The 26,413-nt window shown below is 45.6% G+C and overlaps 1 protein-coding gene across 4 annotated transcripts in view; it reads left to right on the forward strand.

The window, feature by feature from the left end:
- LOC140425463 (acidic amino acid decarboxylase GADL1-like) overlaps nucleotides 1–26,413 on the forward strand; it is a 148,065-nt gene that overhangs the window by 73,482 nt on the left and 48,170 nt on the right. For all 4 annotated transcript variants that reach the window (XM_072509759.1, XM_072509761.1, XM_072509762.1 and 1 more), the window contains 4 exons: nucleotides 493–547; nucleotides 1,823–1,939; nucleotides 14,774–14,838; nucleotides 21,743–21,824. In XM_072509759.1, the coding sequence (XP_072365860.1) occupies nucleotides 493–547; nucleotides 1,823–1,939; nucleotides 14,774–14,838; nucleotides 21,743–21,824 (319 nt within the window). The remainder of the gene's footprint in view (nucleotides 1–492; nucleotides 548–1,822; nucleotides 1,940–14,773; nucleotides 14,839–21,742; nucleotides 21,825–26,413) is intronic.

Consider the following 26,413-nt stretch of genomic DNA (forward strand, 5'->3'; position numbering starts at 1 on the left):
GGTGTGTCTGAATTCAAGATTTTCTAAATGGCTGGTATTTAACAAAAAATCTGTTTTTATCCATAGACAAATATAGGTTGTGTAACATCATGCATTAAATTAAGAGAATGCTTATAATCTCCATCAGCCCTACAACCCTCCAGGAGTCTCTGTTCTCTGGTTATGGTCTCTCGTGCACCCCCAATTTGCTTTGATTCATCATTGGTGGCTGTGCCTCCAATTGCCGAAGGCCTTAAGCTCTGGAATTCCCTTCTTGAACCATTCTGCCCCTCAAACTCTCTCCTTAAAAATTCTACTTAAAACCCGCTTAACATTTCCAGACCTCACTTGGGGTCAAATCTTGTTTGATAGTGCTCCCATGAGACGTCAATGAGATCTTTTAATGTTCACGGTGGTTGTATAAATGCAACTTGTTGTTGTTGCTGCGAGGTGAATCCCTTTTTCGCACTGGCATTTCCATTGCCTGAACAATGTATTCTTTGCTTCTTTCAGAGGGAAGATGATACCAGAAGAGTTGGAGAAAGAAATCCAGAGAGCCAAGAAAGAAGTGAGTGTCTCAGAGAACTAACCGATTGCAAAGTGCTGACTCTTTCTTTTGGAGGGATAGAAGTTTACAGTGTGCATGTGTGATGACTGAAGCATCCCACAGTTGCAGTGTAAATCAGAACATTAGATTAGGCATTAACCTTGTACTTGTGCCACAATTTAACATTGGTGCAATCACGTTTCACTGATACTATTGTTGTAAATGCACCCTGTGAACAAGCTTTTTGATAAAGCTGTCTTCAGGAACCCAGCAGAAATTTGGAATTTATTCTTTATGTATCAAATTGTTATGATCTTGAATGCATTGCCAGAAAGGGTACCGCTTGCAAATTCAGTGAGAACATTTAGAAGGGAATCAGAAAAGATTCTTTAAAAGGAAACAAAATGCAGGGATTTTTAAAATGCAGCGGAGTGGGACTAATTAGATTCTCCTCCTCCTTTAGGTACTGTAGCATGCCTTAAGAGGGAAGTGGCAACCATGGACTGGTAAATGATTATGCTTGGCAGAGCATTGCTGCTGCCTTCTGCAGTATGTCTGACCGGGAAATTATATCACTCTGTGCCACCTTCCATCAGGCATATTAGAAGGATTTACAGGCTGATTATCAACCGGTTTGGCCATCTTCCGTGCACCTTCCATGGCCCTGAAGTGGGACTAGACCCAAGAGTGTCTGGCTCCGAGGTGGCGACACTATCATTGCATCCCAAGACCTTCTCAACTAATTGAATAACCCCATCAAAGAGCGAGTATAGACATGGTAGACCGAATGGCCTCCTTCTGCACTGTCAGCTTCTATGATTCATCACCTTATATGAAAGTTCAATTCAGAGATGTCTGCCCGTCAATCTGAAACCCTGACCTTGTCTTTTACTTTAGAATAGTTTGATAGTTAAATTTCCTACATCTAGCATCTGCCTGAATACGTTGAAACCAGTGCAGACATTGTTGGCGCACTTGCCTGCACATGAAGGACCAATGCACCTCAAAGTAAGGTTTGCAGCATTGTGAAGAAAGATCGGCCCTGGAGTTCTGGAAGAATTCTCCGATACTTCATGGCACGGTGTCGGCATAAAACAGTGGCACTCCCAGGCCAATAGCGGAGACCCTGGTGTAACCTGGTAACCTTAATATGTGCCTGTCTACAGCCAGGGTGGGACACCATGCAGAATCCTGTGGAATTTAAGGGCCATTATAAGGTGCCGTGTAATTGAAGGCTTTATTTTCTCTTTGGGCCATCACAGCTAACATATTTTTTCTCTTGCGGTTACTCCATAGGGAGCTTTGCCTTTTATAGTCATCGCCACTGCAGGAACTACAGTACTGGGAGCGTTTGACCCACTGAATGAGATTGCAGATATCTGTGAGGCACATGGGACCTGGTTCCATGTTGATGTGAGTGTCCAATGTATTTGAACTGAAAATTAGAAAATCTACTAGTTGTATGTGGGCTTTTATCATTAGGATGATAAGGAGGTGACATTTCCCCTTGTGCTACTGATTTTAGGTTGGGACCTACAATGTGTGTGAGGCTTTGGGCAAAGGGGGAGAGGAGGAGAAGCTCTTCTACAAGAGGTAGATTCAGTTGAAAAAGAGTATTGGAATCATGCAGATGTCAATAGCATCATTTGATTTTTATTTTGGAAGCCTGAGAAGGAACTTATTAATGTTCCTCAACCTAAGTGGAGAGAATGGGCTTGTTGGAGCAATATTTTCTCACCCTTATGTGTTTGCAAGATTGAACTTGATCTGATTAATTTCCTGCAAAACTAAATTTATTTATGGAAAAGTAGGATATCAGCGACTTTCCATTGTCTGCAAAATATATTTTCCATTGTCTGCAAAAGTTTGACCAGCATAGAAAATACAGGAGTCTTACTTTGAGTTTTGGGAAATCGATTACAGTGAAAGAAAATGGAAAATACATCATAGAGGCCACCAGGAACAGGAAAATGCCCTTCAAAGTGTTAAAATTCTCAACAGAAGGAATCAATTTTATTAACAGTTGCAGCATCTTAAATAATAAGGAAGGGGCAGCATGGTAGCATAGTGGTTAGCACTGTGGCTTCACAATGCCAGGGTCCCAGGTTCGATTCCCCGCTGGGTCATTGTCTGTGCGAAGTCTGCACATTCTCCCCGTGTCTGCGTGGGTTTCCTCCGGGTGCTCCGGTTTCCTCCCACAGTCCAAAGACGTGCAGATTAGGTGGATTGGCCATGCTAAATTGCCCTCAGTGTCCAACAAGGTTTGGAGGGGTTATTGGGTTCGGGGGATAGGGTGAAAGTGAGGGTTTAAGTGGATCTGTGCAGACTCGATGGGCCGAATGGCCTCCTTCTGCATTGTATGTTCTATGTATATCAAAAGGTGAAAGTTTAAAAAAAAACATTTGTAGCCATCTCAGATGGCCACCTGCAAAGGACTCAGACTCAGGACTCACACACACAAGCCCTAAGTGTGTCTATTTGCAACCTAGATAGCTAGACGTGATCGAAACCCCCGTCCATTTGCATTCTAATTGCCCATTTCCCCAGAACAAAAGGACTGTACTCAGGTAACCGATACTGATGCAGACTAACCGGCGCCACTCCCTTTACTCAGGGAGCCCAAACAGCCAAGTTCAATGACCGCTCAGGCCACTCCCAGCCATCAAGACATCCGCCCCTTTATTGGCCAAAATCGAAGGCCGTGATTGAAGCCTGTCAAATGATTGGGTCCAAAGCTAAGGACCGCCCCAAAGAGCGGGAAATCCCAGAGGGATAAAAAGAGACACAGTCATGTGTTCGGTCTCTCTTGGATCCGGCCTATGCCAACCCAAGTGCAGCATAACGACCAGACAGACAAGTTCAAGACCAACGATCGCTACCAGACGGATGAGCCCAGCAGAAACAGAGCCACTTCTTCCACCCAGCCACACAAGTTCCGGACAAAGGCCTTGTCCATCTGCATAGAGCCGGTTGCCCTAAAGTTAAGTATAGGTTATTGTAGTTGTTAGGTGTAGTTTAACTTGTAGTGTTTTATGTTGCATGTCAAAGTAATCCTTGTGTGTAAGTAAACTATCTTTGAACTTGAACTGACTAACTGGTTGTTTGGTCTTTGATCGATATCCGGTAAAGCCTTGTGGTGGTATCATTTGATACCTGGCGACTCTGCAAAGCAATATTATCATTAATAACTGCCATATCTAGTTAATTTGGCAACATTATTGGTGACTCCAGTGCCGATTGGCAACATTATTGGTGACGCTGGTGGGATAGTATGTCACTCATTAAAAAGGGCAACATTATTGGCGACCCAGATGGGACTGGCAACATTATTGGCGACATCTGACGGGATTCGACCTAGAAGAGATTTTGTCACTCCGAGAGAACCAACAAAACTTTGCATTAGAAATCCAATTGAGGAAAAGTGAAAGAAACCACAAGTGTAAGGCCCATATCGATCAAATCACCAAGATTCGGAAGTGTGTATTAACTTGCATGCGTACTAACAGGGATATAAGGTAAACTCGTTAGATTTTGCGTGAAACTATCGGGAGTATTGTGAACCGGAAAATAGCCTAGGCCATACCCGCTGTTTGAATCACCGCCTTATTCCCTCTGTCCCAAATTGACGGTAGGAAAAGAGAAGTTAGAAGCAGAGCAAAAGAGAACTTAGAGGTAGGAAAACAGAGAACTTAACGGTAGGAAAACAGAGATAATAGTAGCAATGGCCACAAAAGCGATGGAACGCTAATGAACCCGCAAGAACCCGAGGTCGCAGTGACCAACAGAGCAGAGCTGTGCCCCATATTGGAAGAGGAATTGAGAAAGTATTTGAAGGGGAAAGGATTGCCCCTTTGGTTCGAGTTTTGTTCAAATGAAGAGTCAGGTCCAGGAAGCATAGGACAAACCTAGTGGGTCAACCTAACCGAGGTAAGTAAGAAGAATGCAGCGAAAGTTCGTAAGCCGATGGCAATAGTGTCCTGTTTGGCACAGTTGCGAGGCACAGAGGAGGTCGTGAGGACACTCCGCAGACAGCTAGTTGAGAAAGAGGAGAAGAATGAGGGAAACTATAGTGAATGTAAAAAGATTAATGACCAACTCCGGGAACAGTTGGCAACTAAAGATAAAGAGATGGCTGATGTCAAACAGGCGCACCAATCTTGTTTAGTTCACCTTAGCAGCTTTCAGACCCAGCACGATAAAGCCTACCAAGATACACAGAACACAGTCTTGGTACGAGAAGAGACAGAACAGCAGATAGCACAGTTAACAAGACAATGCGCAGATTTAAAGGCAGCTTTACGAGCGCTCCATAGCTCCACTGCAGAACAAAGACAGAGCACAGTAGATCACACAAAATGTAGATGAGAAATAGAGAAGTTGCAGTCACTGCTTTCAGTGCAAAACTGATTTAGAGATACCTTTGGACAAGATTTAGATGAGGAGAATTGCCCCAATTGGCAAGAACTAAATTAAACCGCCCATAGATATGTGGAGAATACCGAAAATCACAATAGAGCCCCCCAGGCCGCGAAAAGGAAAGCACCCGCACCACCGACTGCACAGGCAGCACACACCCCCATGAATCCAGTCACCACACAGCGCAAGTTTTTGGATCGAGATGAGCCTGATTTCGTTTACACCACCCCACTAACCATCACCCAATTGAGAGATGCCTGCGCCAAAATGTATCCATTCGAATCCACCGCAGACCCACATAATTTATTTGAGAGAGTACGAACAGCAAACGGTTATGTACGATCTGGTCGAACCGGAGGAAGTTAAACTTATAGTAATGGGCCTTGACCCGTCCGTTAGCTCAGCTTTACCAGAACCCCAGAATGTAGGAGGAGGAACCCGACAAGAGATGAAAACAGCCATTTTAGATGCGATCGGGTACAACAAGGAAGACCCCGTAGAAGGTTTGAACCGTTCTAGGCAAAAGAAGGGAGAGCATCAGACCGCATTTGCAGGTCGCCTTTGGATCCATTTTAAAGCAATATTTGGGGATTTGAACCGCGCACACTTAGATAACGACGGCACAATTAAATGGGCCTGCACTTTAGTCTTCCACGCCACAGAAGCAGGTCAAAAGGCTTGGGCGAATTATGACCCCGCAGACTCCACACACAATGAAGTTTGGGTTTTAAAGCGACTCCCCAGAGCTTGGGAACAATCCCTACATAGGAAGGCAGACCAGGAAAAGGCAGAGACGAATATGCACCCAGTCAGGACTAATCAGGACCCAGCTTGGGTAAATGAGGGCAGACATGAAGGACAGCACCCCAGAGCACAGGCACCACGAGGTTGCTATAATTGTGGACACATGGGACATTACGCCCGTGAATGCAGCCAAAACCCCCCAAACCAGCAGCGGCACCAGCAATCGAATGCCCCACCTCGGAACAATGTTAGGCCCATACATAGCATTAGCGCCCGAAAGATAATGCAGTAATCAACACCACAGGTTGGCGGTGTTAGGACTCCCCAACTTGGGTCTGCGACACACTCTGGGACAAATCAGGCAGACCAGTAGTCAAAGTCACAGGCCGGGGACATCCAGTAGAGTTCCTTTGGGACACAGGAAGGTCCCGTACCACTTTAAACTCCTCCACAATGTTCCAGCGTGACAAATGGCCCACCATAGACACCATCACCCTTAGTGGATTTACCGGACATGTGCAGCAGGGATACATCACAGCCCCCGTAGATATTCAGAGAGGAACCATAAGCACCGTACACCACGTTGTTTGAGTCGACTTGCCCCAAACAGCCGAGCACATTCTAGGAATCGACTTTATGAGCTCCCACAACCTTTCCTTTGACCCGTGAATAGATGTGTATGGAAAATGGCCAAAACAGCGAGAGCCCCCGCTACGCTTACAGTAGGGGACTACGAACATAGGATTTGCTCAGTAGGAGACTATTGGTTTGATCCGCAAACAATTAGTACAGACCAGACAATTAGGGAGATCCTCAGAAAACATAAAGCATCCTTCGCCCAACACAAACACGATTGTGGGAAGATCCTAGGCATGGTCACAATTTCAGGTCCCGATCCCAAGCCCCAGAAACAATAAGGTTTCCCACAGCAAGCCGAGGGTGAGATCTCAAAAGTTATCAATAGCTTACTAGATCAAGGAGTAATTCGGCCCGTAGCCTCAACAAACAATGCCCCTATTTGGCCGTAAAGAAACCAGACGGTTCATGGAGATTAACCATTGACTACCGAGAGCTCAACAAGGTCACCCCATTAGCAGCCCCCACTGTTGCCACGAGTCCCGAAACCATGCTCAAACAGGGAGTACAAGCAAAGTACTTTACAGTGCTGGACATTAGCAATGGCTACTGGTCCATTCCCTTAGATAAGGCCTGTCAATACAAGTTCACGTTCACATTTCAAGGGCAGCAGTATACGTGGACATGCCTCCCGCAAGGTTTCCACAACTCCCCCTCCATTTTTCACCGACAATTGGCCAATGGACTTTCCAAATTTTCCCAACCCGAATGCCTTATTCAGTATGTGGACGACTTACTCCTACAGACGGACACAAAGGAAGAGCATGTTAAACTTCTTTCCGGATTGCGAGGTCTCTTACAATCAATTGGATGCAAGGTTAACCCGAAAAAAGCTCAGATCCTAAAAGAAAAGGTCCTTTATTTAGGCCCCATTGTCACCCATGGGAAGAGAGAGGTTGAACACAAACGAATTGAGTCAATAGTTGAATTGCCCCTGCCCCACAATGTCACTGCACTCCGATCATTCTTAGGATTAGTTGGATATTGTAGGAACCATATAAATGGTTTTGCCACAAAAGCAGCCCCACTCTTAGAGCTCCTAAAAAGAACGCCCCATGGGAATGGCTTCCTCAGCACACGGACGCCATCGATGAATTAAAACACGCCCTAGGCACAGCCCCTGCTTTGCATGTTCCAGACCCACACTCTCCCTACACCATAGAAGTAGCGACCACCGACCGAACCCTATCAGCAGTAGTCCTACAGGAAAGACATGACCGTTTACGACCCGTAGCCTATGCCTCACGAATTTTGGATCCCGTAGAGCAAGAATTTTCAGCCTGCGAACGGCACCTGCTCGCAGTCTTTTGGGCAGGTCAATATTTTGCAGAGATCACAGGCCTTAACCCAGTAACGATTTTAACCGAGCACACCCCAACGCAGCTATTGTTAGATGGTAGGTTAAAGGACGGTTCAGTCAGCCAGATTAGAGCAGCTCGCTGTTGTTACAAGGAAGGGACATTACAGTTAAATGTACAAAGACCCTCACATTTTTAGAAGACAACCTTCAGTATGCAGGAACCCCACATGAGTGCTAGATCATTGCAGCCAAACACCACACAGGACCTTTTATTCCGAAGTCACTACACACACGAGCAGGCATCAGAACACAGATCCCCAGTCCACGGACAACGCTTTAAAGATTTATGCAGACAGTTCCTCCACCATAGAAAATGGAAAGAGAATAACTGGATGTGGAATTTATGTGGAAGACACACAGGGACGCGCATTAGAGGAAATATCTTTAAAATTGCCCAGCTACCTTGGAACACAAGCAGCCAAATTAGCAGCTATAGCATATGTAGTGCAACACCCAGATTCTTTCCCGACCTCAGCGGACATACATTCAGACAGTTTATATGTCTGCAATAGTTTGACAGAATTCCTGCCCCTGTGGAAATCTCGAGGATTCGTATCCGCTGATGGTAAACCCCATTGTTGAAGCATATCCTTAGGACAGCAAAAGACCGCTCATATGGCATAATCAAAGTCAGAAGCCATCGTTGTTCCACCCCACCCGGTAATGTAAAGGCAAATGCCTCAGCCAAGTCAGGATCGCGCCACAGTCACTTTTGGCAACCCCCCAAAAGTGAACTGATACACGCAGTCCAGGTTCCTTAGACCAATATCGAGGATCTATCCCAGGCCCAAAAGGCAGACGACACTCTGAAGCAAGTTTTAGACGGTAACTACCCAGCCCCCCACAACAAATTCAAGGACTCACTGATGGTACAGGACGGTACAGTTTTGAAAAATGGAATTTATGTGGTCCCCACCCAGGACAGAAACCAGATAATTTACCAGTTTCGTGACGGACATGGACATCAGGGGATAGACAATACCATTGCCCATTTAAGACCTTTGTGCTGGTGGCCTGATTCAAAAGCATTATGTTGAGAATTGTTTAATCTGTGCACAGAACACTCCTGAAAGGTACTCCAAGAAAGGACAATTGAGACACACCCAACCTGTTAATGGCCCATGGACAAATTTACAGCTCAACTACATTGGTCCCCTCCCTCCCTGCAGAAATGGTTTTAAATATGTATCAGTAGTAATCGACATCTTTACAAAATGGGTAGAAGCATGTCCCTCCCGGACAAACACAGCGAAAGCCACAGCTAGATTTTGACCCAACAGATATTTACACACTGGGGTCTTCCCCACAGCATTGGGTCAGACAAAGGTTCCCATTTCACCGGCAGAGTCATGCAAAATGTCCTAATGATTTTTGGAATCAAGCAAAAATTTCACATAGCTTATCACCCCCAATCCAGTGGCATTATTGAACGAATGAATCGCACCTTGAAAGCGACCATTAGAAAAATGGTGCAACAGCATAACGCCACATGGGACACAGTTCTCCCATTCGCCCTTATGTTTATTAAGAACACAGTATCCAGTTCCACAGGTTTCACCCCCCCACACTCTCATGACCGGACGGGCCATGAAAGGAACTGAATATTTATTAGGTATCGATTTGGCCAGCCCCACAGTCACCACCCTCACCCATGAAAAAGCAGTCCAACAAGTCATGGGATAATATTAAAGCAGCACAACTCGCTGCAGCTGTCCGACTAGGCGCTAGGAAAAAGCAGAGTAAGGCCTGCTTTGATAAAACAGTCCACCCAGTAGAGTATGCAGTCGGTCAGCAAGTGATGGTTTCCCTGTACAATCCCAGTTCGTTCCTCACCCCTAAATTTGCAAGACCCTACTCCATTTCGGACAAAGTGACCCCCTCTGCGTACAAGATAAAACTGGCTGGTTCCACATCAACCAACTCAAAGTATATGGAACCCAATGTAGCCACTCCCATCACATCTCCCTGGCAATAGCAGACGATTCCGCCCCGCCCATCGACAACCTAGTCCAACCCTCCCCCAGCCATGACAGCATGTCCATGCCCACAGACCCGACCTTGTCTCCGCCCACAAGTACGACTTTCCACTTTTGAGCTTGATTCGGATGATAGCGCCAGCCTCCCCGAATTGACCACGATCATTGACCACTGGTATAACCTCCCCGGCTCCAGTCACTCCAGTCCCTGGAACCACGACCAGGACATGTTTGGCCCCCAGTATCCCCTTCCCCAGCCAGAGCCACCGCCACCGCCAGACAACAGTAATTTGCCCTTCACTGTGACAAACAAACCCCTCTTTGGCACCGCAACAACTTTTGTAGACTGGTAAGACATGACGATTCGGATTCCACGATGGCCCACGCGGCCACGGCACAAAAATGGCAGACACGAGTCTGGCAACCGGGAGATGGTGACAATTCCGGGTCTGACTCCCGTTACGGTAACTCTTTTACAACGCTTTTTGATACAAAACCCTGAGGTGTCCAGATGATGAGAAAAAGGAGCCGCGTAAGAATTTTGGTGTCTTATTTACTGATGGAGCCTGCCCGCCTTTTATTTCCTCCTTTCTTTCTTATTGCTACAAGGTTTTAATTAATGTCGGCCTGACACCCAATTTCTTGAGACAGTCATAGCTACTCTTCCAACGCCATTTACTGACCAATGGCCATGAAAGGAACAATTGTTGGATCTCACATAAGACCATAAGACATAGGAGCGGAAGTAAGGCCATTCGGCCCATCGAGTCCACTCCACCATTCAATCATGGCTGATTTCAACTCCATTTACCCGCTCTCTCTCCATAGCCCTTAATTCCTCGAGAAATCAAGAATTTATCAACTTCTGTCTTAAAGACACTCAACGTCCCGGCCTCCACCGCTCTCTGTGGCAATGAATTCCACAGACTCACCACTCTCTGGCTGAAGTAATTTCTCCTCATCTCTGTTTTAAAGTGACTCCCTTTTATTCCAAGGCTGTGCCCCCGGGTCCTAGTCTCCCCTTTCTAATGGAAACAACTTCCCTACATCCACCCTATCTAAGCCATTCATTATCTTGTAAGTTTCTATTAGATCTCCCCTCAACCTCCTAAACTCCAATGAATATAATCCCAGGATCCTCAGACATGTGTTACAAATTCTTTCTGCTATTTTAGGTTACCCAGGTAGGGAATAACGGCACTAATCCCCACCCTGCCTGAGGACCCCAAATGCATCCGGTCAGCTAAGCTCGGGTAGTGGAGCAACGGCACTGATCACCGCCTTACCCGGGAATCCCACCCATTCTTGTCCTGCTGTGGCCCACACGCACCTCATGTTCCCATCACTTTGTGTACTCTGGAATGGTTCTTTACACTTTTCACTGTCTTTGGCAGGTCTTAGTTTTCCCTTCACTGCTCTTATTGTGGTTTAAAGAATGCCCTTTGCCACAGTCTGTACACTCATCCCTTTACCGCGACCCTTTGGTCGCTTCCCCACCTGCTATTTACATGTTTGACACACTTGGTTGCCACATATGTTGCTATACGCGAACTACCTCTGGACCCTGGGACGAATAAACTTTATAAAACTGGCCACCCTAAAATTTGGCTAATTAAGATAAGCCTCAACCTCCCATGGTTGTGAATTAAGAATGACTGGTCGGAAAAACTGTCCGCCCACTCCAAGCATCGACCACAAGCTGCGAGAGTCTCTGTACTTTAAAAGATTGGATTGGATTGGATTTGTTTATTGTCACGTGTACCGAGGTACAATGAAAAGTATTTTTCTGCGAGCAGCTCAACAGATCATTAAGTACATGGGAAGAAAAGGGAATAAAAGAAAATACATAATAGGGCAACACAACATATACAATGTAACGACAGAAGCACTGGCATCGGATGAAGCATACAGGGTGTAGTGTTAATGAGGTCAGTCCATAAGAGGGTCATTTAGGAGTCTGGTGACAGTGGGGAAGAAGCTGTTTTTGAGTCCGTGCGTGTTCTCAGACTTCTGTATCTCCTGCCCGATGGAAGAAGTTGGAAGAGTGAGTAAGCCGGGTGGGAGGGATCTTTGATTATGCTGCCCACTTTCCCCAGGCAGCGGGAGGTGGAGATGGAGTCAATGGATGGGAGGCAGGTTTGTGTGATGGACTGGGCGGTGTTCACGACTCTCTGAAGTTTCTTGCGGTCCTGGGCCGAGCAGTTGCCATACCAGGCTGTGATGCAGCCCGAAAGGATGCTTTCTATGGTGCATCTGTAAAAGTTGGTAAAGGTTAATGTGGACATGCCGAATATCCTTAGTTTCCTGAGGAAGTATAGGCGCTGTTGTGCTTTCTTGGTGGTAGCGTCAACGTGGGTGGATCAGGACAGATTTTTGGAGATGTGCACCCCTGGAAATTTGAAACTGCTAACCATCTCCACCTCGGCCCCGTTGATGCTGACAGGGGTGTGTACAGTACTTTGCTTCCTGAAGTCAATTACCAGCTCTTTAGTTTTGCTGGCATTGAGGGAGAGATTGTTGTCGCTACACCACTCCACTAGATTCTCTATCTCCCTCCTATATTCGGACTCGTCATTATTCGCGATCCGGCCCACTTTGGTCGTATCGTCAGCAAACTTGTAGATGGAGTTGGAACCAAGTTTTGCCACGCAGTCGTGTGTGTACAGGGAGTAGAGTAGGGGGCTATGTACGCAGCCTTGTGGGGCGCCGGTGTTGAGGACTATTGTGGAGGAGGTGTTGTTGTTCATTCTTACCGATTGTGGTCTGTTGGTCAGAAAATTGAGGATCCAGTTGCAGAGTGGGGAGCCACTCTGTCTCTCCAAAATGGTATTTTTTTAAAAAATGAGGGAGTCACACATGGTGACGATTCTAATGGGTAATTGAAGTTAAAGGGAGAAAGACAAACAAATCGAGATGTTAGCCAACGATAATAACAGATATTATGCTTGCACCCCCAGGAATATACGAAGAACAAAGACAGAAGACAAGATGAAGACAGGACCAATGACCTCCATTGTGATTATCGCTGGACTCCTACAACTGCGCGCGTTACAAGCTTTTGTACCCTACACCACACCAGCCCCGAACATGACCACACAACCTGATACCCCTAGCCCGGACACCACACCACACATAGAGATAAACACTGATACCCCCACTTGGTGCGAAAACATTGTTAAATGGTATTCCCTTTCCTACACAGTAGAGGCCCTTCTGGTGATAGTGATAATCTGCAATGTCATCCAGACACTTAGACTCCGCAAATGGCGAAAAAGAGCCTCCTGCTCCCTGATATATACACTCCGAGCCCCCTTCTTCAGAATTCACCCAACCCAACAAACAATATAACCACCGGTAAAAATAAAGATTGTACACCTCTGTAACCCGTGATAAGTTAAGTAGAAATGTGATGCTGCCGTTGGTTTAAAAATGTTGTATTGTACATAAGTTCCTTTTTATATTTGCCAGCAGCATGAGAGTAGCTTAGATAGTGATAGTTAGATATTCCCTTGTGCGAATAAGTTAAATGTGTAATAGTTGAATGTTTTATAGTGACCCCTTCGAGATTATGAATGTATGATGTGTTAATAAAACTTAGGTAAATGCTCCAAAACATGGGACAGAGTAGTGTAGAACCTGTCCTTGACGAAGGGTAACCGGCAGTGTGATCCACCACGCTTCAAGTTCAGGATCAAGTGAAATGAAGTGAAAATTGCTTATTGTCACAAGTAGGCTTCAAATGAAGTTACTGTGAAAAGCCCCTAGTCGCCACATTCCAGCGCCTGTTCGGGGAGGCTGTTACGGGAATTGAACCGTGCTGCTGGCCTGCCTTGGTCTGCTATCAAAGCCAGCGATTTAGCCCTGTGCTAAGGGATTTAGCCATCTCAGATGGCCACCTGCAAAGTACCATGGGAAATATGGCCAACCCAGGACTCAGACACACTCAGAGTTTGTGTGTGTATTTGCAACCCAGATAGCTAGACGCGATCGAAACCCCCGCTCATTTGCATTCTAATGACCCATTTCCCCAGAACAAAAGGACTGTACTCAGGGAACCGATACAGATGCAGACTAACCGGCGCCACTCCCTTTGCTAAGAAAGCCCAAACAGCCAAGGTCAATGACCACTCAGGACATGCCCAGCCATCAAGGCATCCGCCCCTTTATTGGCCAAAATCGAAGGCCGTGATCGAAGCCTGTCGAATTATTGGGTCCAAAGCTAAGGACCGCCCCAAAGAGCGCGAAATCCCAGAGGGATAAAAAGAGACAGTCATGTGTTCGGCCTCTCTTGGATCCGGCTTATGCCAACCCAAGTGCAGCATAACGACCAGACAGACAAGTCGAATTATTGGGTCCAAAGCTAAGGACCGCCCCAAAGAGCGCGAAATCCCAGAGGGATAAAAAGAGACAGTCATGTGTTCGGCCTCTCTTGGATCCGGCTTATGCCAACCCAAGTGCAGCATAACGACCAGACAGACAAGTTCAAGACCAATGATCGCTACCAGACGGATGAGCTCAGCAGAAATAGAGCCACTTCTTCCACCCAGCCACGCAAGATCCGGACAAAGGCCTTGTCCATCTGCATTGAGCCAGTTGCCCTGAAATTAAGTATAGGTTATTGTAGTTGTTAGTTGTAGTTTAACTTGTAGTGTTTTATGTTGCGTGTCGAAGTAATCCTTGTGTGTAAATAAACTATCTTTGAACGTGAACTGACTAACTGGTTGTTTGGTCTTTGATCGATATCCGGTAAAGCCTTGAGGTGGTATCATTTGATACCTGGCGACTCTGCAAAGCAATATTATCATTAATAACTGCCATATCTAGTTAATTTGGCAACATTATTGGTGACTCCGGTGCCGATTGACAACATTATTGGTGAGGCTGGTGGGATAGTATTCCACTCATTAAAAAGGGCAACACATTAGAACATGTCTTTATGCAAAACTCAAAGATACTAACCGATATATGGGAGTCAGTTCAAGGCTGTAACCTCTCGTAATCCCTCTGTATCTTCAACATTATTCAAAATCTTATGATATAGTGTTCATCCTCCTGTGTATATTCTATAATGTGGTATATATTTATGATGTTGTGCATATCATTGTCTTTTGCCAGGCTTCATGGGGAGGTGGTGCATTGATATCCAGAAAACATCGCTCTCTTCTGAATGGTATCCACAGGTAAATTAAACTTGGATATTTAATCCATGGTTACAAGGAGATCAAATCTGGGAATTTAAAATAATAATAATAATAATCGCTTATTGTCACGAGTAGACTTCAATGAAGTTACTGTGAAAAGCCCCTAGTCGCCACATTCCAGCGCCTGTTTGGGGAGGCTGGTACAGGAATTGAACCCATGCTGCTGGCATTGTTCTGTATTACAAGCCAGCGATTTAGCCCACTGTGCTAAACCAGCCCCTGGTTTATTTAGGGACATTTGACCTTTCATAAAGAGCGGAGGGAAGGAAAATGTGGTGGGGGCTGCTGTGAGAGATGATCTAGACCCAGATGATATAGAGCCCATTTGGGTGGAGGTAAAATACAGCAAGGGAAAGGAGACATTGGTAGGAGTAGCGTATAGACCCCCAAACAATAGCTACATTGTGCAAAAGGGTTTACATCAACCAATTATAGGAGCATTCAAAAAGAATAGAGCAATAATTATGGGTGATGTTAATCTTCAAGTTGGAAAGGGTAGCTGCAACAACAAATTCATAGAATGCATTAGGGATAGTTTCCTAGAACAATATGTCATGGAAACAACTAGGGAACATGCTATTTTGGATCTGGTAATGGGTAATGAGGAAGGTTTGATAAATGACCTCAGAGTAAAAGATCTTCCAGGAAGTAGTGATCATAACATGATTAAATTTAATATTCAGTTTGAGAGTGAGAAACTTGGGTCAGAAACCACTGCGTTGAACTTAAATAAAGGGAATTACAATGAAATGAGGATAGAGTTAGCTAAAGTGGATTGGGCGGATCGATTAGCAGAAAAGACAGTAAACGAGCAGTGGCAGACATTTGAGGGGGTAATTCATGGCTCTCAGCAAAATTACATCCCAGTAAGGAGGAAAGAATCCCAGGGAGGGATAAACCAACCTTGGCTACCCAAGGAAATTAAGCAGAGTATTAAGTTGAAAGAAGAAGCATATAAGGAGGCAAAAGTCAGAGATAGCCCCGAAGACTGGGATATATGCAGAATCCAGCAAATAAGGAATGTAAAGATGATAATGATAGAGGAAATAAACTACGAGAGCAAACTAGTGAGGAATATAAAAACTGACAACAAGAGCTTCTTTAAATATATAAAAAGGAAGAGAGAGGTCAAAGCGAGCATTAGCCCTTTAGAAAAAGAATCTGGGTAGATATATAAAATATATAAAAAGGAAGAGAGAGGTCAAAGCGAGCATTAGCCCTTTAGAAAAAGAATCTGGGTAGATAGTTATGATGAACGAGGAAATGGCAGAGGAGTTGAACAGATATTTTGCATCAGCCTTTACAGTGGAAGATACTTTGAACGTTCCATTAATACGAAAGAATATGGGGGAGCAATTAAATACCATCACGACAGACAAATCAATGGGCTAAAGGCACTTAAGTCCCCAGGTTGTGATGGCTTGGATCCGAGGGTCCCAAAAGAAGTGGCTACAGAGATAGTGGATGCATTGGATATAGTTTTCCCAAAGTCCTTGGATTCTGGCGAATAATTAGAAAACTGCCAATATGACACCCCTATTCAGAAAGGGAGGGAGGCAGAAAAGGGTCAGCATGCCTTCATGAAATGGAAATCATGTCTGAATAATTTATTAGAGCTTTTTGAGGAAGTATCAACCAGGTTGGATAGGGGGCAGTAAATTTGTTGTATTCGGACTTCCAAAAGGCGTTCGACAAGGTACCTCACGAAATGTTAAAGTAATAAGATAGTATTGGAGGTAGTATATTGGTATGGATAGAGAATATGCTAATTGGCAGGAAACAGCGGGTGGGGATAAGCGGTTCTTTTTCATGTTGGTGACCTGTAACCAATGGGTTTCCACAGGAATCAGTGCTGGGAGCGCAACTATTTACAATATATATTAGTGACTTGGAGGAAGGAAGTGAATGTACTGTAGCCAAATTTGCAGACGACACAAAAATAGGTGGAAACACAACTTGCAGGAGGGATACAAACAGTTTGCAAAGAGATACTTTTGGTGAAGTAAGTGGGCAAAAAGTTGGCAAATGGAGTATAAAGTGGGAAAATGTGAAGTTGTTCATTTTGGGAGGGAGAACAAAAGAACAGAGTATTATTTAAAAGGAGAAAAGCTGCATGTCCATGAACTACAGAAAGCTAGCACCCAGGTGCAGCAAGTAATCAGGAAGGCTAATGGGATGTTGTCCTTTATTTCAAGGGGGTTGGAGAGTAGGGAAAACTTGCTGCAACTGTATAAGATTCTGGTGAGACCACATCTGGAACACAGTGAGCAGTTTTGGTCCCTTTATTTAAGGAAAGATATTGGGTGCGATTTAACAGCCTCGTCGTGCCAGACTTGGTGTTGGGACGAGGCCATTAAATCTCGCGAGAGAACTGTCACGACATTTGCAGCGCCCGAAACGCCTCGCCAGATTTAATGGAGCCCTGTGAGACTGGATCTCGCCTCACTGGGTATGATCCAGATCAGCATATTAAATTGAGCCATTAGACTCATTTACATATAAGCTTTCAGCCTGGCATTGCCCGCGTGCCCACGTGTCACTGCCAGGCTGGCAGGGGCACTGCCAGGGAGCCCCGGTTCCAGGTTGGCACTTTCAGGGATTGGGTCTGGGGGGCCTTACCAGGTGGAGGGGTGAGGGGCAGTCAGACAAAATGGCACCCTGATCTGCGTGGAGCCATTTCAGCTGGCGAGGTGAAATGCAGCCTCGGCACAGAGAAACCCCCCACCCCAAAGCCAAATAAAACCGTCAAAGTGCCGTTAAATAGCGGGATGTTTCTCGGTGCAGCAGCCACTGAGAAACACCTTGCTAAATGTGCCTGAAACCGGTCAGAGATTTTTTTCCTCTTAAGCTGGTTCAGAGAAGGTTCACTAGGATGATCCCCGGTATGGAAGGATTGTCTTATGAGCAAAGGTGAAACAGGTTGGGACTTTACTCAATGGAATTACGAAGAATAGGAGGTAATCTTATTAAAACATTTAGGATTCTTCAGGGTACGAAGTCTTACAACACCAGGTTAAAGTCCAACAGGTTTGTTTCGATGTCACTAGCTTTCGGAGCGCTGCTCCTTCCTCAGGTGAATGAAGAGGTCTGTTCCAGAAACATATATATAGACAGATTCAAAGATGCCAAACAATGCTTGGAATGCGAGCATTAGCAGGTGATTAAATCTTTACAGATCCAGAGATGGGGTAACCCCAGGTTAAAGAGGTGTGAATTGTGTCAAGCCAGGACAGTTGGTAGGATTTCGCTGGCCAGATGGTGGGGGATGAATGTAATGCAACATGTAATTCATCCCCCACCATCTGGCCTGCGAAATCCTACCAACTGTCCTGGCTTGACACAATTCACACCTCTTTAACCTGGGGTTACCCCATCTCTGGATCTGTAAAGATTTAATCACCTGCTAATGGTCGCATTCCAAGCATTGTTTGGCATCTTTGAATCTGGCTATATATGTGTTTCTGGAATATACCTCTTCATTCACCTGAGGAAGGAGCAGCGCTCCGAAAGCTAGTGACATCGAAACAAACCTGTTGGACTTTAACCTGGTGTTGTAAGACTTCGTACTGTGCTCACCCCAGTCCAACGCCGGCATCTCCACATCATGGCTACCATCGATTCTTCAAGGGTTAGACAGGGTAAATGCTGAGAGGATGTTTCCCCACATGGGAGAGTCTAGGACCAGAGGGCCTAGTCTCAGGATAAAAGGGGGGGGGGCAATTTAAGACTGAGATGAGGAGGAATTTCTTCTCTCAGAGGGTAGAGTCTATGGAACTCCTTGCCACAGGGAGCTGTGGGGACAGAGGCCTTGTGCATATTTGATCAGTAAGGGAATCAAAGGTTACGGGAAAAGGGCAGGAAAGTGGACGTGAGGAATGTCGGATCAGCCATGTTCCTAATGAATGGGGAGCAGGCTCGAGGGGCCGAACAACCTACTCCTGTTCCAATTTGAATAGGAAAAAAGCAACTAAAGCTACTGTTGGTCCTCCTGAGAGTGTGTCTGTGGAATTGATATTGGAAAACAAAGAAAAGGCAGAGGCGTTGAATATGTAGCTAAATTTGCCAATGACACCAAGATAGGTAGGAAAGTAAGTTGTTAAGACAAGTTCGAGAATCTACAAAGGCATGTAGCCAGGTTCAGTGAGTGGGAAAACATTTGGCAGTTCCAGTATAACATGGGTACATGAACTTATTCACGTTGGCAGGAGGATTAGAAATTAAATTACTATTTAAATGGAGAGAAACTGCAGAACCCAGTGGTGCAGAGAGATCTGGGTGTCCTGGTACATGAGTCACATAAAGTTAGTGTGTAGGTACAGCAAGTGATTAGGAAGGCAAATGGGATGTTGCTGCTTATTGCAAAAGGAAATGGAATAAAAACAAAAGGGTGTTTTACGGTAGTTGTACAGGGCCTTGGTGAGACCACATTTGAAGTACTGTCTGAAGTTTTGGCCTCCTTATTTAAGAAATGATATAATTGTTTTAGAAACAGTTCAGAGAAGGTTCACTGGACTCATTCCTGGGTGAAGGGGTTGTCTTATGAAGAAAGGTTGAACAGGTTAGGACGAAACCCATTGCAATTCAGAAGAATGAGGTGATATTATTGAAGCATATAAGATAGGGTAGATACCCAGAGGATGTTTCCCCTTATGGCGGAGACTAGAACGAGGGGACATGGCTTAAAAATAAGAGGTTTCTCTTTTAAGACAGAGATGAGAAGAGACATTTTCACCCAAAGGATCATTGGTGTGTGGACTTCCCTTCCCCAGAAAGTACTGCAGGCTGGACCTTAAAGGAAAGTGGAGCTGAGCTTATAACCAGATCAGCTATGATTTTATCGAATGGGGGAGCTGGGAACTATCCTATAGAAATAATTAAAATCGCTAACTTCAGATGGCTCTGCCAGCCTCACCCTGATAGTAACTCTGAAAGAGTTGGGAGGGAAAAAAGCACTTGTAACTCCAGAGTAACTACCTTAAACACCAGAACCATCTTCACATGGGTCACCCCTCACACACAAGACCCCCAACGGAACCCCCACACGAGCCCCACCCCCGACCTGACCCGGCACCCCTTAGCCTGACCCCCTCTTCTGGCCCGACCCCCCCGGACTGACCCCCCCCCTCTTCCTGTCAGACCATCCGCACCCCCCCCCCCCTCTCTCCCACACAGGGCCTGATCTAACCAAATTCCAACAGAGTCCTGTGTCAAGCACGTTTAGCTGGGTGTTTCCCGGTGCTCGCAGGGCCCAGAAACACCCCGCTATCTAACGGGACTTTGTTACAATCTGAAGCCTCAGCCGAGACCGCACTTTGTCCTGTTCCCTGCACTGGGAGGCTCCGATCACCAGAATCCTCAGTGCAGGAAGAGATTGGGACTCCATTTTTAAATGGCATCCCGATCTCTAGAACACCCCAACGCGACCCGTGGACCTTCCCAAAGCCCCAACTCACCTGTAAGGTGGTCTTTGGGCCCCCTCCCCACACCCCACCTCACATGGGCAAGGCACCCCCAGGCCCAATCCCCGGCGTGGGAAAAATGTCAACCTGGCACCTTGGCACTGTCAGCCTGGCACCCAGATGGCGGTGCCAGGCTGGCAGTGCCAGGGTACCAGGTGGTGCTAGCAATTGTAGGGTGCCATCCTGCCCAGAGGGGAACTGCCCTGGGGCCTCCGATCTCCTGGGACAACCGCCCCAAGTGTCTGGTCCACGTATGTGGTAACCAGCATTGTACAGCACTCGCCTGAGGTCTCCAAGGTGAAGGGGTTAGATCGCAGGGCCTTGGTGGATCAGGTGAGCGCAAATTGCTGTCTCACTGTAATATGCAGAGTTGCCAAATACTGATCTGCCCACAATGGGCAGGATTCAGATCATTAGATCTCATGAGGCATTGAAAGCTGGGTAGATCCTGGTTGAGGGATCTCCCTGCATCCACTGGCTGTGCCGTGCCCCTGTTTGCCCGGACAGGGACTCGTCCGTAGATCACGGTTCCCGCCCCCACCCCCGGCCAGTCATTCTTCTAAACTCCAGCAAAAATAATCCTAACTGGCTCAATCTTTCCTCATATGTCAGTCCCGCCATCCCAGGTTTGGCCCGTTTTATTTTTGCAAGAGACATGAATGAACAATTGTTGCAGTTCACCCATGTACTTTTTGAATGCTTGCCATTGCCTATCCACTGTCATCCCTTTAAGTAGTGTTCTCCAATCCATCATAACTAACTCGCGTCTCATAGCATCGTAATTTCCTTTATTAAGATTCAGGACCCTAGTCTCAGAATCAACTACGTCACTCTCCACATTGATGAAGAATACTATCATATTATGGTCGCTCATCCCTAAGGGGCCTCGCACAACCAGATTGCCAATTATTCTTTTCTCATTACAAAATACCCAGTCTAGGATGGCCTGTTCTCCAGTTGGTTCCTCGATGTATTGATCCAGAAAACCACCCTATATACACTCTAGGAATTCCTCTATGGTATTGTTACTAATTTTATTTGCCCAATCTATATGCGGATTAAAGTCACCCATAATTACAGATGTTCCTTTATCACATGTGTCTCTAATTTCCTGTTTAATGCCATTCCCAAAATCATCACTACAGTTTTGGGGTCTATATACAAAGTGACTGCGTCACTCAAACGTGACTACCCTCAATCTTACGATCATATGTGGCTTTGAGACCTTTGAAATCTCTGCCATTGACAGAGCTCTCTTTAAATCCTTATCCCCACACATCCTCCTACAACATTGTCTAATAACAAAGTAGCATTTCCACCTATTTCTGACAGTTCTGGCCTTGTCTGGTCATTGCAGAATAACAGCAATGTTTTGATCGGTTCCTCTACTTGAATAGCATGCTCTGTTTATTTTTGTTCTTCAGGGCTGACTCGGTGGCCTGGAATCCTCACAAGATGCTGATGGCCGGTATCCAGTGCTGTGCTTTTCTTCTGAAGGACAACACAGTGAGTATTCACTACCGCTTACAGCCAATCAGACACCAATGGGAAGCACTTGGAATGCAATCCAGACCAGAGAAAAATGTAATGAACTGACACATGCCTCTACTTGCCGAACCCTTGAGTGTCAGCTTTCTTTCGCCTGGGACACAGCTCATTTTCACACACTTGTGTCAAGTGATTAGTTTAAACTTTGGATTGCTGGCAACCACAAGATTATAATTCAACTCGTTTTGCAGAAGAACTAATGCCAGCATTCGGAGTATTCCCACCAGAGCCAATCAAGTACACACTATACATGCAGCCAGACAAGTGAGATCAATGTTGATTTGTTTGTGCGCACGTTTGGCACAATAACAGCCTGTTTCCTAAATGTCTGTGATGGTAAAGTGTTGCATTCATAGTTTAGTTCCCAAGATTGGAGAATATATACAGACAAATCTTGAAATTTGATCAAGTTACTGATTGCATTTAAACAGTGTCAACAAATCACATAACCTAACCACTGATCACAGTCCTAGCTTCTCCCACTTGGACTTCACCCTGGTTTTTGAGAACATCTGGAACTGCTTCCTCCAGATTTGCTGACAATATTCCCAGATGACAGTTGCGCATGAGTTTCATTGTACCTCAGGTTTCAACTGATCAAAGACATAGGGATGGATTCTCCAGTCGGCGACGTCGAAATCGCGTTCGGCGATCAGCCGGAGAATCACAGTTCCCGACACTTTGACGATGCTTCGCCCCCTCCAAAGCGGAGTACTCGGAGAGTACACCACGCAACGTATCCACCGCCCGATGCTCCGCCCCCGACTGGCTGAGTTTCGACGGCTGTGGGTCTCTCATAGTCTCATCCGTCGGGAACTCGGCGTGGCGGCTGCGGACTCAGTCCAGCGGCACCACAGTCGGGGGAGGGCCAATCCGTGGGCAGAGGGGACTTTATCAGGGGCTGGGGGAACTGTGGGGGGGGGTGGTCCGGGGCGCGCGGCCCGGACAAAGGGGGGGCACTATTGCACTGGCCGGGTCCGCGAGCGGCCGCCGCCATGTAGCATGTGTGGCCACGGACGCGGCAATTCTCCGGGCCGTATCGGCAGCTAGAACTGGGTGCTCTACGCTGCCGGCTTGCTAGCCCCCAGCCAAATGGAGGATTGATGGGTGTTTTACCCCATTTTTTGGGGTGTAAAACACCACCATTCCCACGCCGGCATGGGGACATAGCCGCAAAATCGGAGAATCCAGTCCACATTGTTGATTTCAGCCATCATTGTATTGAATGGACGAGCAGGCTTGATGGGCTGAATGGCATAATCCTGTTCCTGTGTAAAGATAGGTCACTCCTTGTGCTAGGAAGGAAAAGATCAAGTTCCTGCTCCTGGTCACGTAACCAGCAGTTCTCGCTCGAGCCTGTGTGTGAAGATCGATACTGGCTCAATTGTGAATCCCCCCGAATCTGGCTCAGTTCTGATGCCTCCCACTGCCGACCAAAATCCACTACTACTGAATACTCAATCATGTACAAGGAATAACCATATAATATAGAATCACTTTAAGAATAACTGGGTGCCCTACCTCACCAACCATAACACTGATGGTTTGTTGCTTATGTTACAAAGCCCTTTGTCTTATGCTTTGTTGATGTCAATTACGTTTAAGTGAACCTTTTTTATAATGAAAGGCAAATGGTATGTATTATTCAGAATAACCTGGTGGACAGGATCCAATCAGGGAATTTAAATTGTAATCTAATTGCTACACACATTGTCCGCCTTTGTTATTTGATAAGGGTTGCATGATGAAAGTTTAATTGTGAAACCCAATTCCAGTTTCAATGAGTTGTGCCAGAGAGGGGTGAATTTAGCCAGGTCCCTTTCACCTCTTCACAAACAGTAGGCTGAGGTTTGAAGCAACAATGCCTTTTAACCGGTTTATTCATCTTTAACCAGTATCAGCTTTAACTGGTTTGTTCAGCTTTAACTAGTTTGTTCACCATTAACCAGTGTCAGCTTTACCAGGTTTGTTCACCATTAACCAGTGTCAGCTTTAACTGGTTTGTTCACCATTAACCAGTGTCAACTTTAACCGGTTTATTCATCTTTAACCAGTATCAGCATTAACTGGTTTGTTCAGCTTTAACTGGTTTGTTCACCATTAACCAGTGACAGCTTTAACTGGTTTGTTCAGCTTTAACCAGTGTCAGCTTTAACTGGTTTGTTCACCATTAACCAGTGTCAACTTTAACCGGTTTATTCATCTTTAACCAGTGTCAGCTTTAACTGGTTTGTTCACCATTAACCAGTGACAGCTTTAACTGGTTTGTTCAGCTTTAACCAGTGTCAGCTTTAACTGGTTTGTTCACCATTAACCAGTGTCAACTTTAACCGGTTTATTCATCTTTAACCAGTATCAGCATTAACTGGTTTGTTCAGCTTTAACTGGTTTGTTCACCATTAACCAGTGACAGCTTTAACTGGTTTGTTCAGCTTTAACCAGTGTCAGCTTTAACTGGTTTGTTCACCATTAACCAGTGTCAACTTTAACCGGTTTATTCATCTTTAACCAGTGACAGCTTTACCGGGTTTGTTCACCATTAACCAGTGACAGCTTTACTGGGTTTGTTCACCATTAACCAGTGACAGCTTTACCGGGTTTGTTCACCATTAACCAGTGTCAGCTTTAACTGGTTTGTTCACCATTAACCAGTGTCAGTTTTAACTGGTTTGTTCACCATTAACCAGTGTCAACTTTAACCGGTTTATTCATCTTTAACCAGTGTCAGCTTTAACTGGTTTGTTCAGCTTTACCGGGTTTGTTCACCATTAACCAGTGACAGCTTTACCGGGTTTGTTCACCATTAACCAGTGACAGCTTTAAATGGTTTGTTCATCTTTAACCAGTGTCAGCGTTAACCAGTTTGTTCATCTTTATCCAGCTTGTTCAGCTTCAACAGTTGTGTTCATCTTTAACCAGTGCCAGCTTTAATTGATTTGTTCACCTTTAACTAGTGTCATCTTTAACCGGTTTGTTCATTTTTAACTGGTGTCAGCTTTAATTGGTTTGTTCACCTTTAACTGGTGTCAGCTTTAACCGGTTCTCGATCAGACTGATCCTCTGCTCATGCAACACCTGGGAAGCGCCACTGAGTGGCACCACGTGGAGTAGAATCCCTGACAGTGGTTTTGTTTTCTTGAGCCCATAGATGCTGCAAGTTATTGTAGGGCCCTCGACTGCAGCCACAGCAGCGATCAGTTAACTCAGCACAGAATGAGGACGACCCCCCAACCCCTGCCACCATCGTTATATTTACATCGTTGTGATTGCAGACTGATCCAGGTAGACTGGTATCAGATATTATACAACATGCTGTCTGATAAATGTGGTCAGGCCGGGGCATGTGACAAGAACGCTTTTGGCCTCTGCTCATTGTAAAACAGCAAAGTTAGAAAAGCCTTGCATTTATAGAGCACCTTTCATGACCTCAGAACCTCCCAGAGTGCTTTACACACAATTAATTAGGACTTTTGAAGTGTAACTACTGTTGTAATCACTCAAACTTCAGCAGCCAATTTGCACACAGCAAGATCCCACACATGATAAAGTGATAATGACCAGGAAATGTATTTTCTTCGTGGTGTTTAAGTTAGGCAATAAATATTGGCCAGGATATCAAGGAAATCTCTTCTGCCCTTTTTCAAACTAATGCCATGGGATCTTTTGCACCCACTTAAAAAGGCCTGACACCCCTTGTTTTAGCAGCTCATACAGACCACCTCTCTAGTCAGTGTGGCATGTCTCCCTTAGTATCATCCTCAGATTTTTCATTCAAACCTGAGGAATGGGACTCGGATCCACGGTCTTCTTCTGATTGAGAGGCATCTGCCCAACCCATTAAACCACGGCTGACATTTTGAAAAAATGGGGAAGAAAGAAGGAAGAGGGTTGCAGAAGTGCTCCTCAGCCAGCAGTGAATGAGAAAGAAAGTGCAGGCGATTCTTTTGTAATGGCAGTAAAACGCTGGACAACAGTGCTACTAAACGAAGGCATTTAACCCTCCTCAATTATTACAGTCAGCAAATAGATACAACCAGATGTCAATGCAGGTCAAAGCCCAAACTTTGAGGGGTGTCACTTTTTAGTTCAATTTGATCCCTCCATTTTCTGCAGTGAAAATATTTGTGTTGTCTCTGAGTGAAACTGTCCCCTGAATTTTAGTGGTGTTTTGTGCTTGATGCACGATCAATGACCACTAAAGCAAGGTTGTAGTCCAACTGAAGGCTTTAATAAGCTAGATATTTCTCCCAGCAGCTCAGGTACAGAAAGAAATCTGCTGGGGCGGCACGGGCTCTTATACCCCGCCTTGCAGCGCGGCAGAGCTACCATACAGATCGGCCAATAGGAAACATACAATATCTACCAATGGTGTTTCAGCATTACCAGGTACCGTAATACCTCTACACAGACTACCACAGTGCTATTGGTGCTTACTCACCAGGAACTGAGGCTTCTTTCAAGCTCATGCCATGTGAAGACCCTTGAAACCATCGGCCATGAAAGGAAGGAAAGTTTCTTTGCTGGAGTGGGTTCACTTTCGGATCTCA

This window comes from Scyliorhinus torazame, chromosome 6, assembly GCF_047496885.1.
Source record: "Scyliorhinus torazame isolate Kashiwa2021f chromosome 6, sScyTor2.1, whole genome shotgun sequence".
In the NCBI taxonomy this organism is placed as follows: domain Eukaryota; kingdom Metazoa; phylum Chordata; class Chondrichthyes; order Carcharhiniformes; family Scyliorhinidae; genus Scyliorhinus; species Scyliorhinus torazame.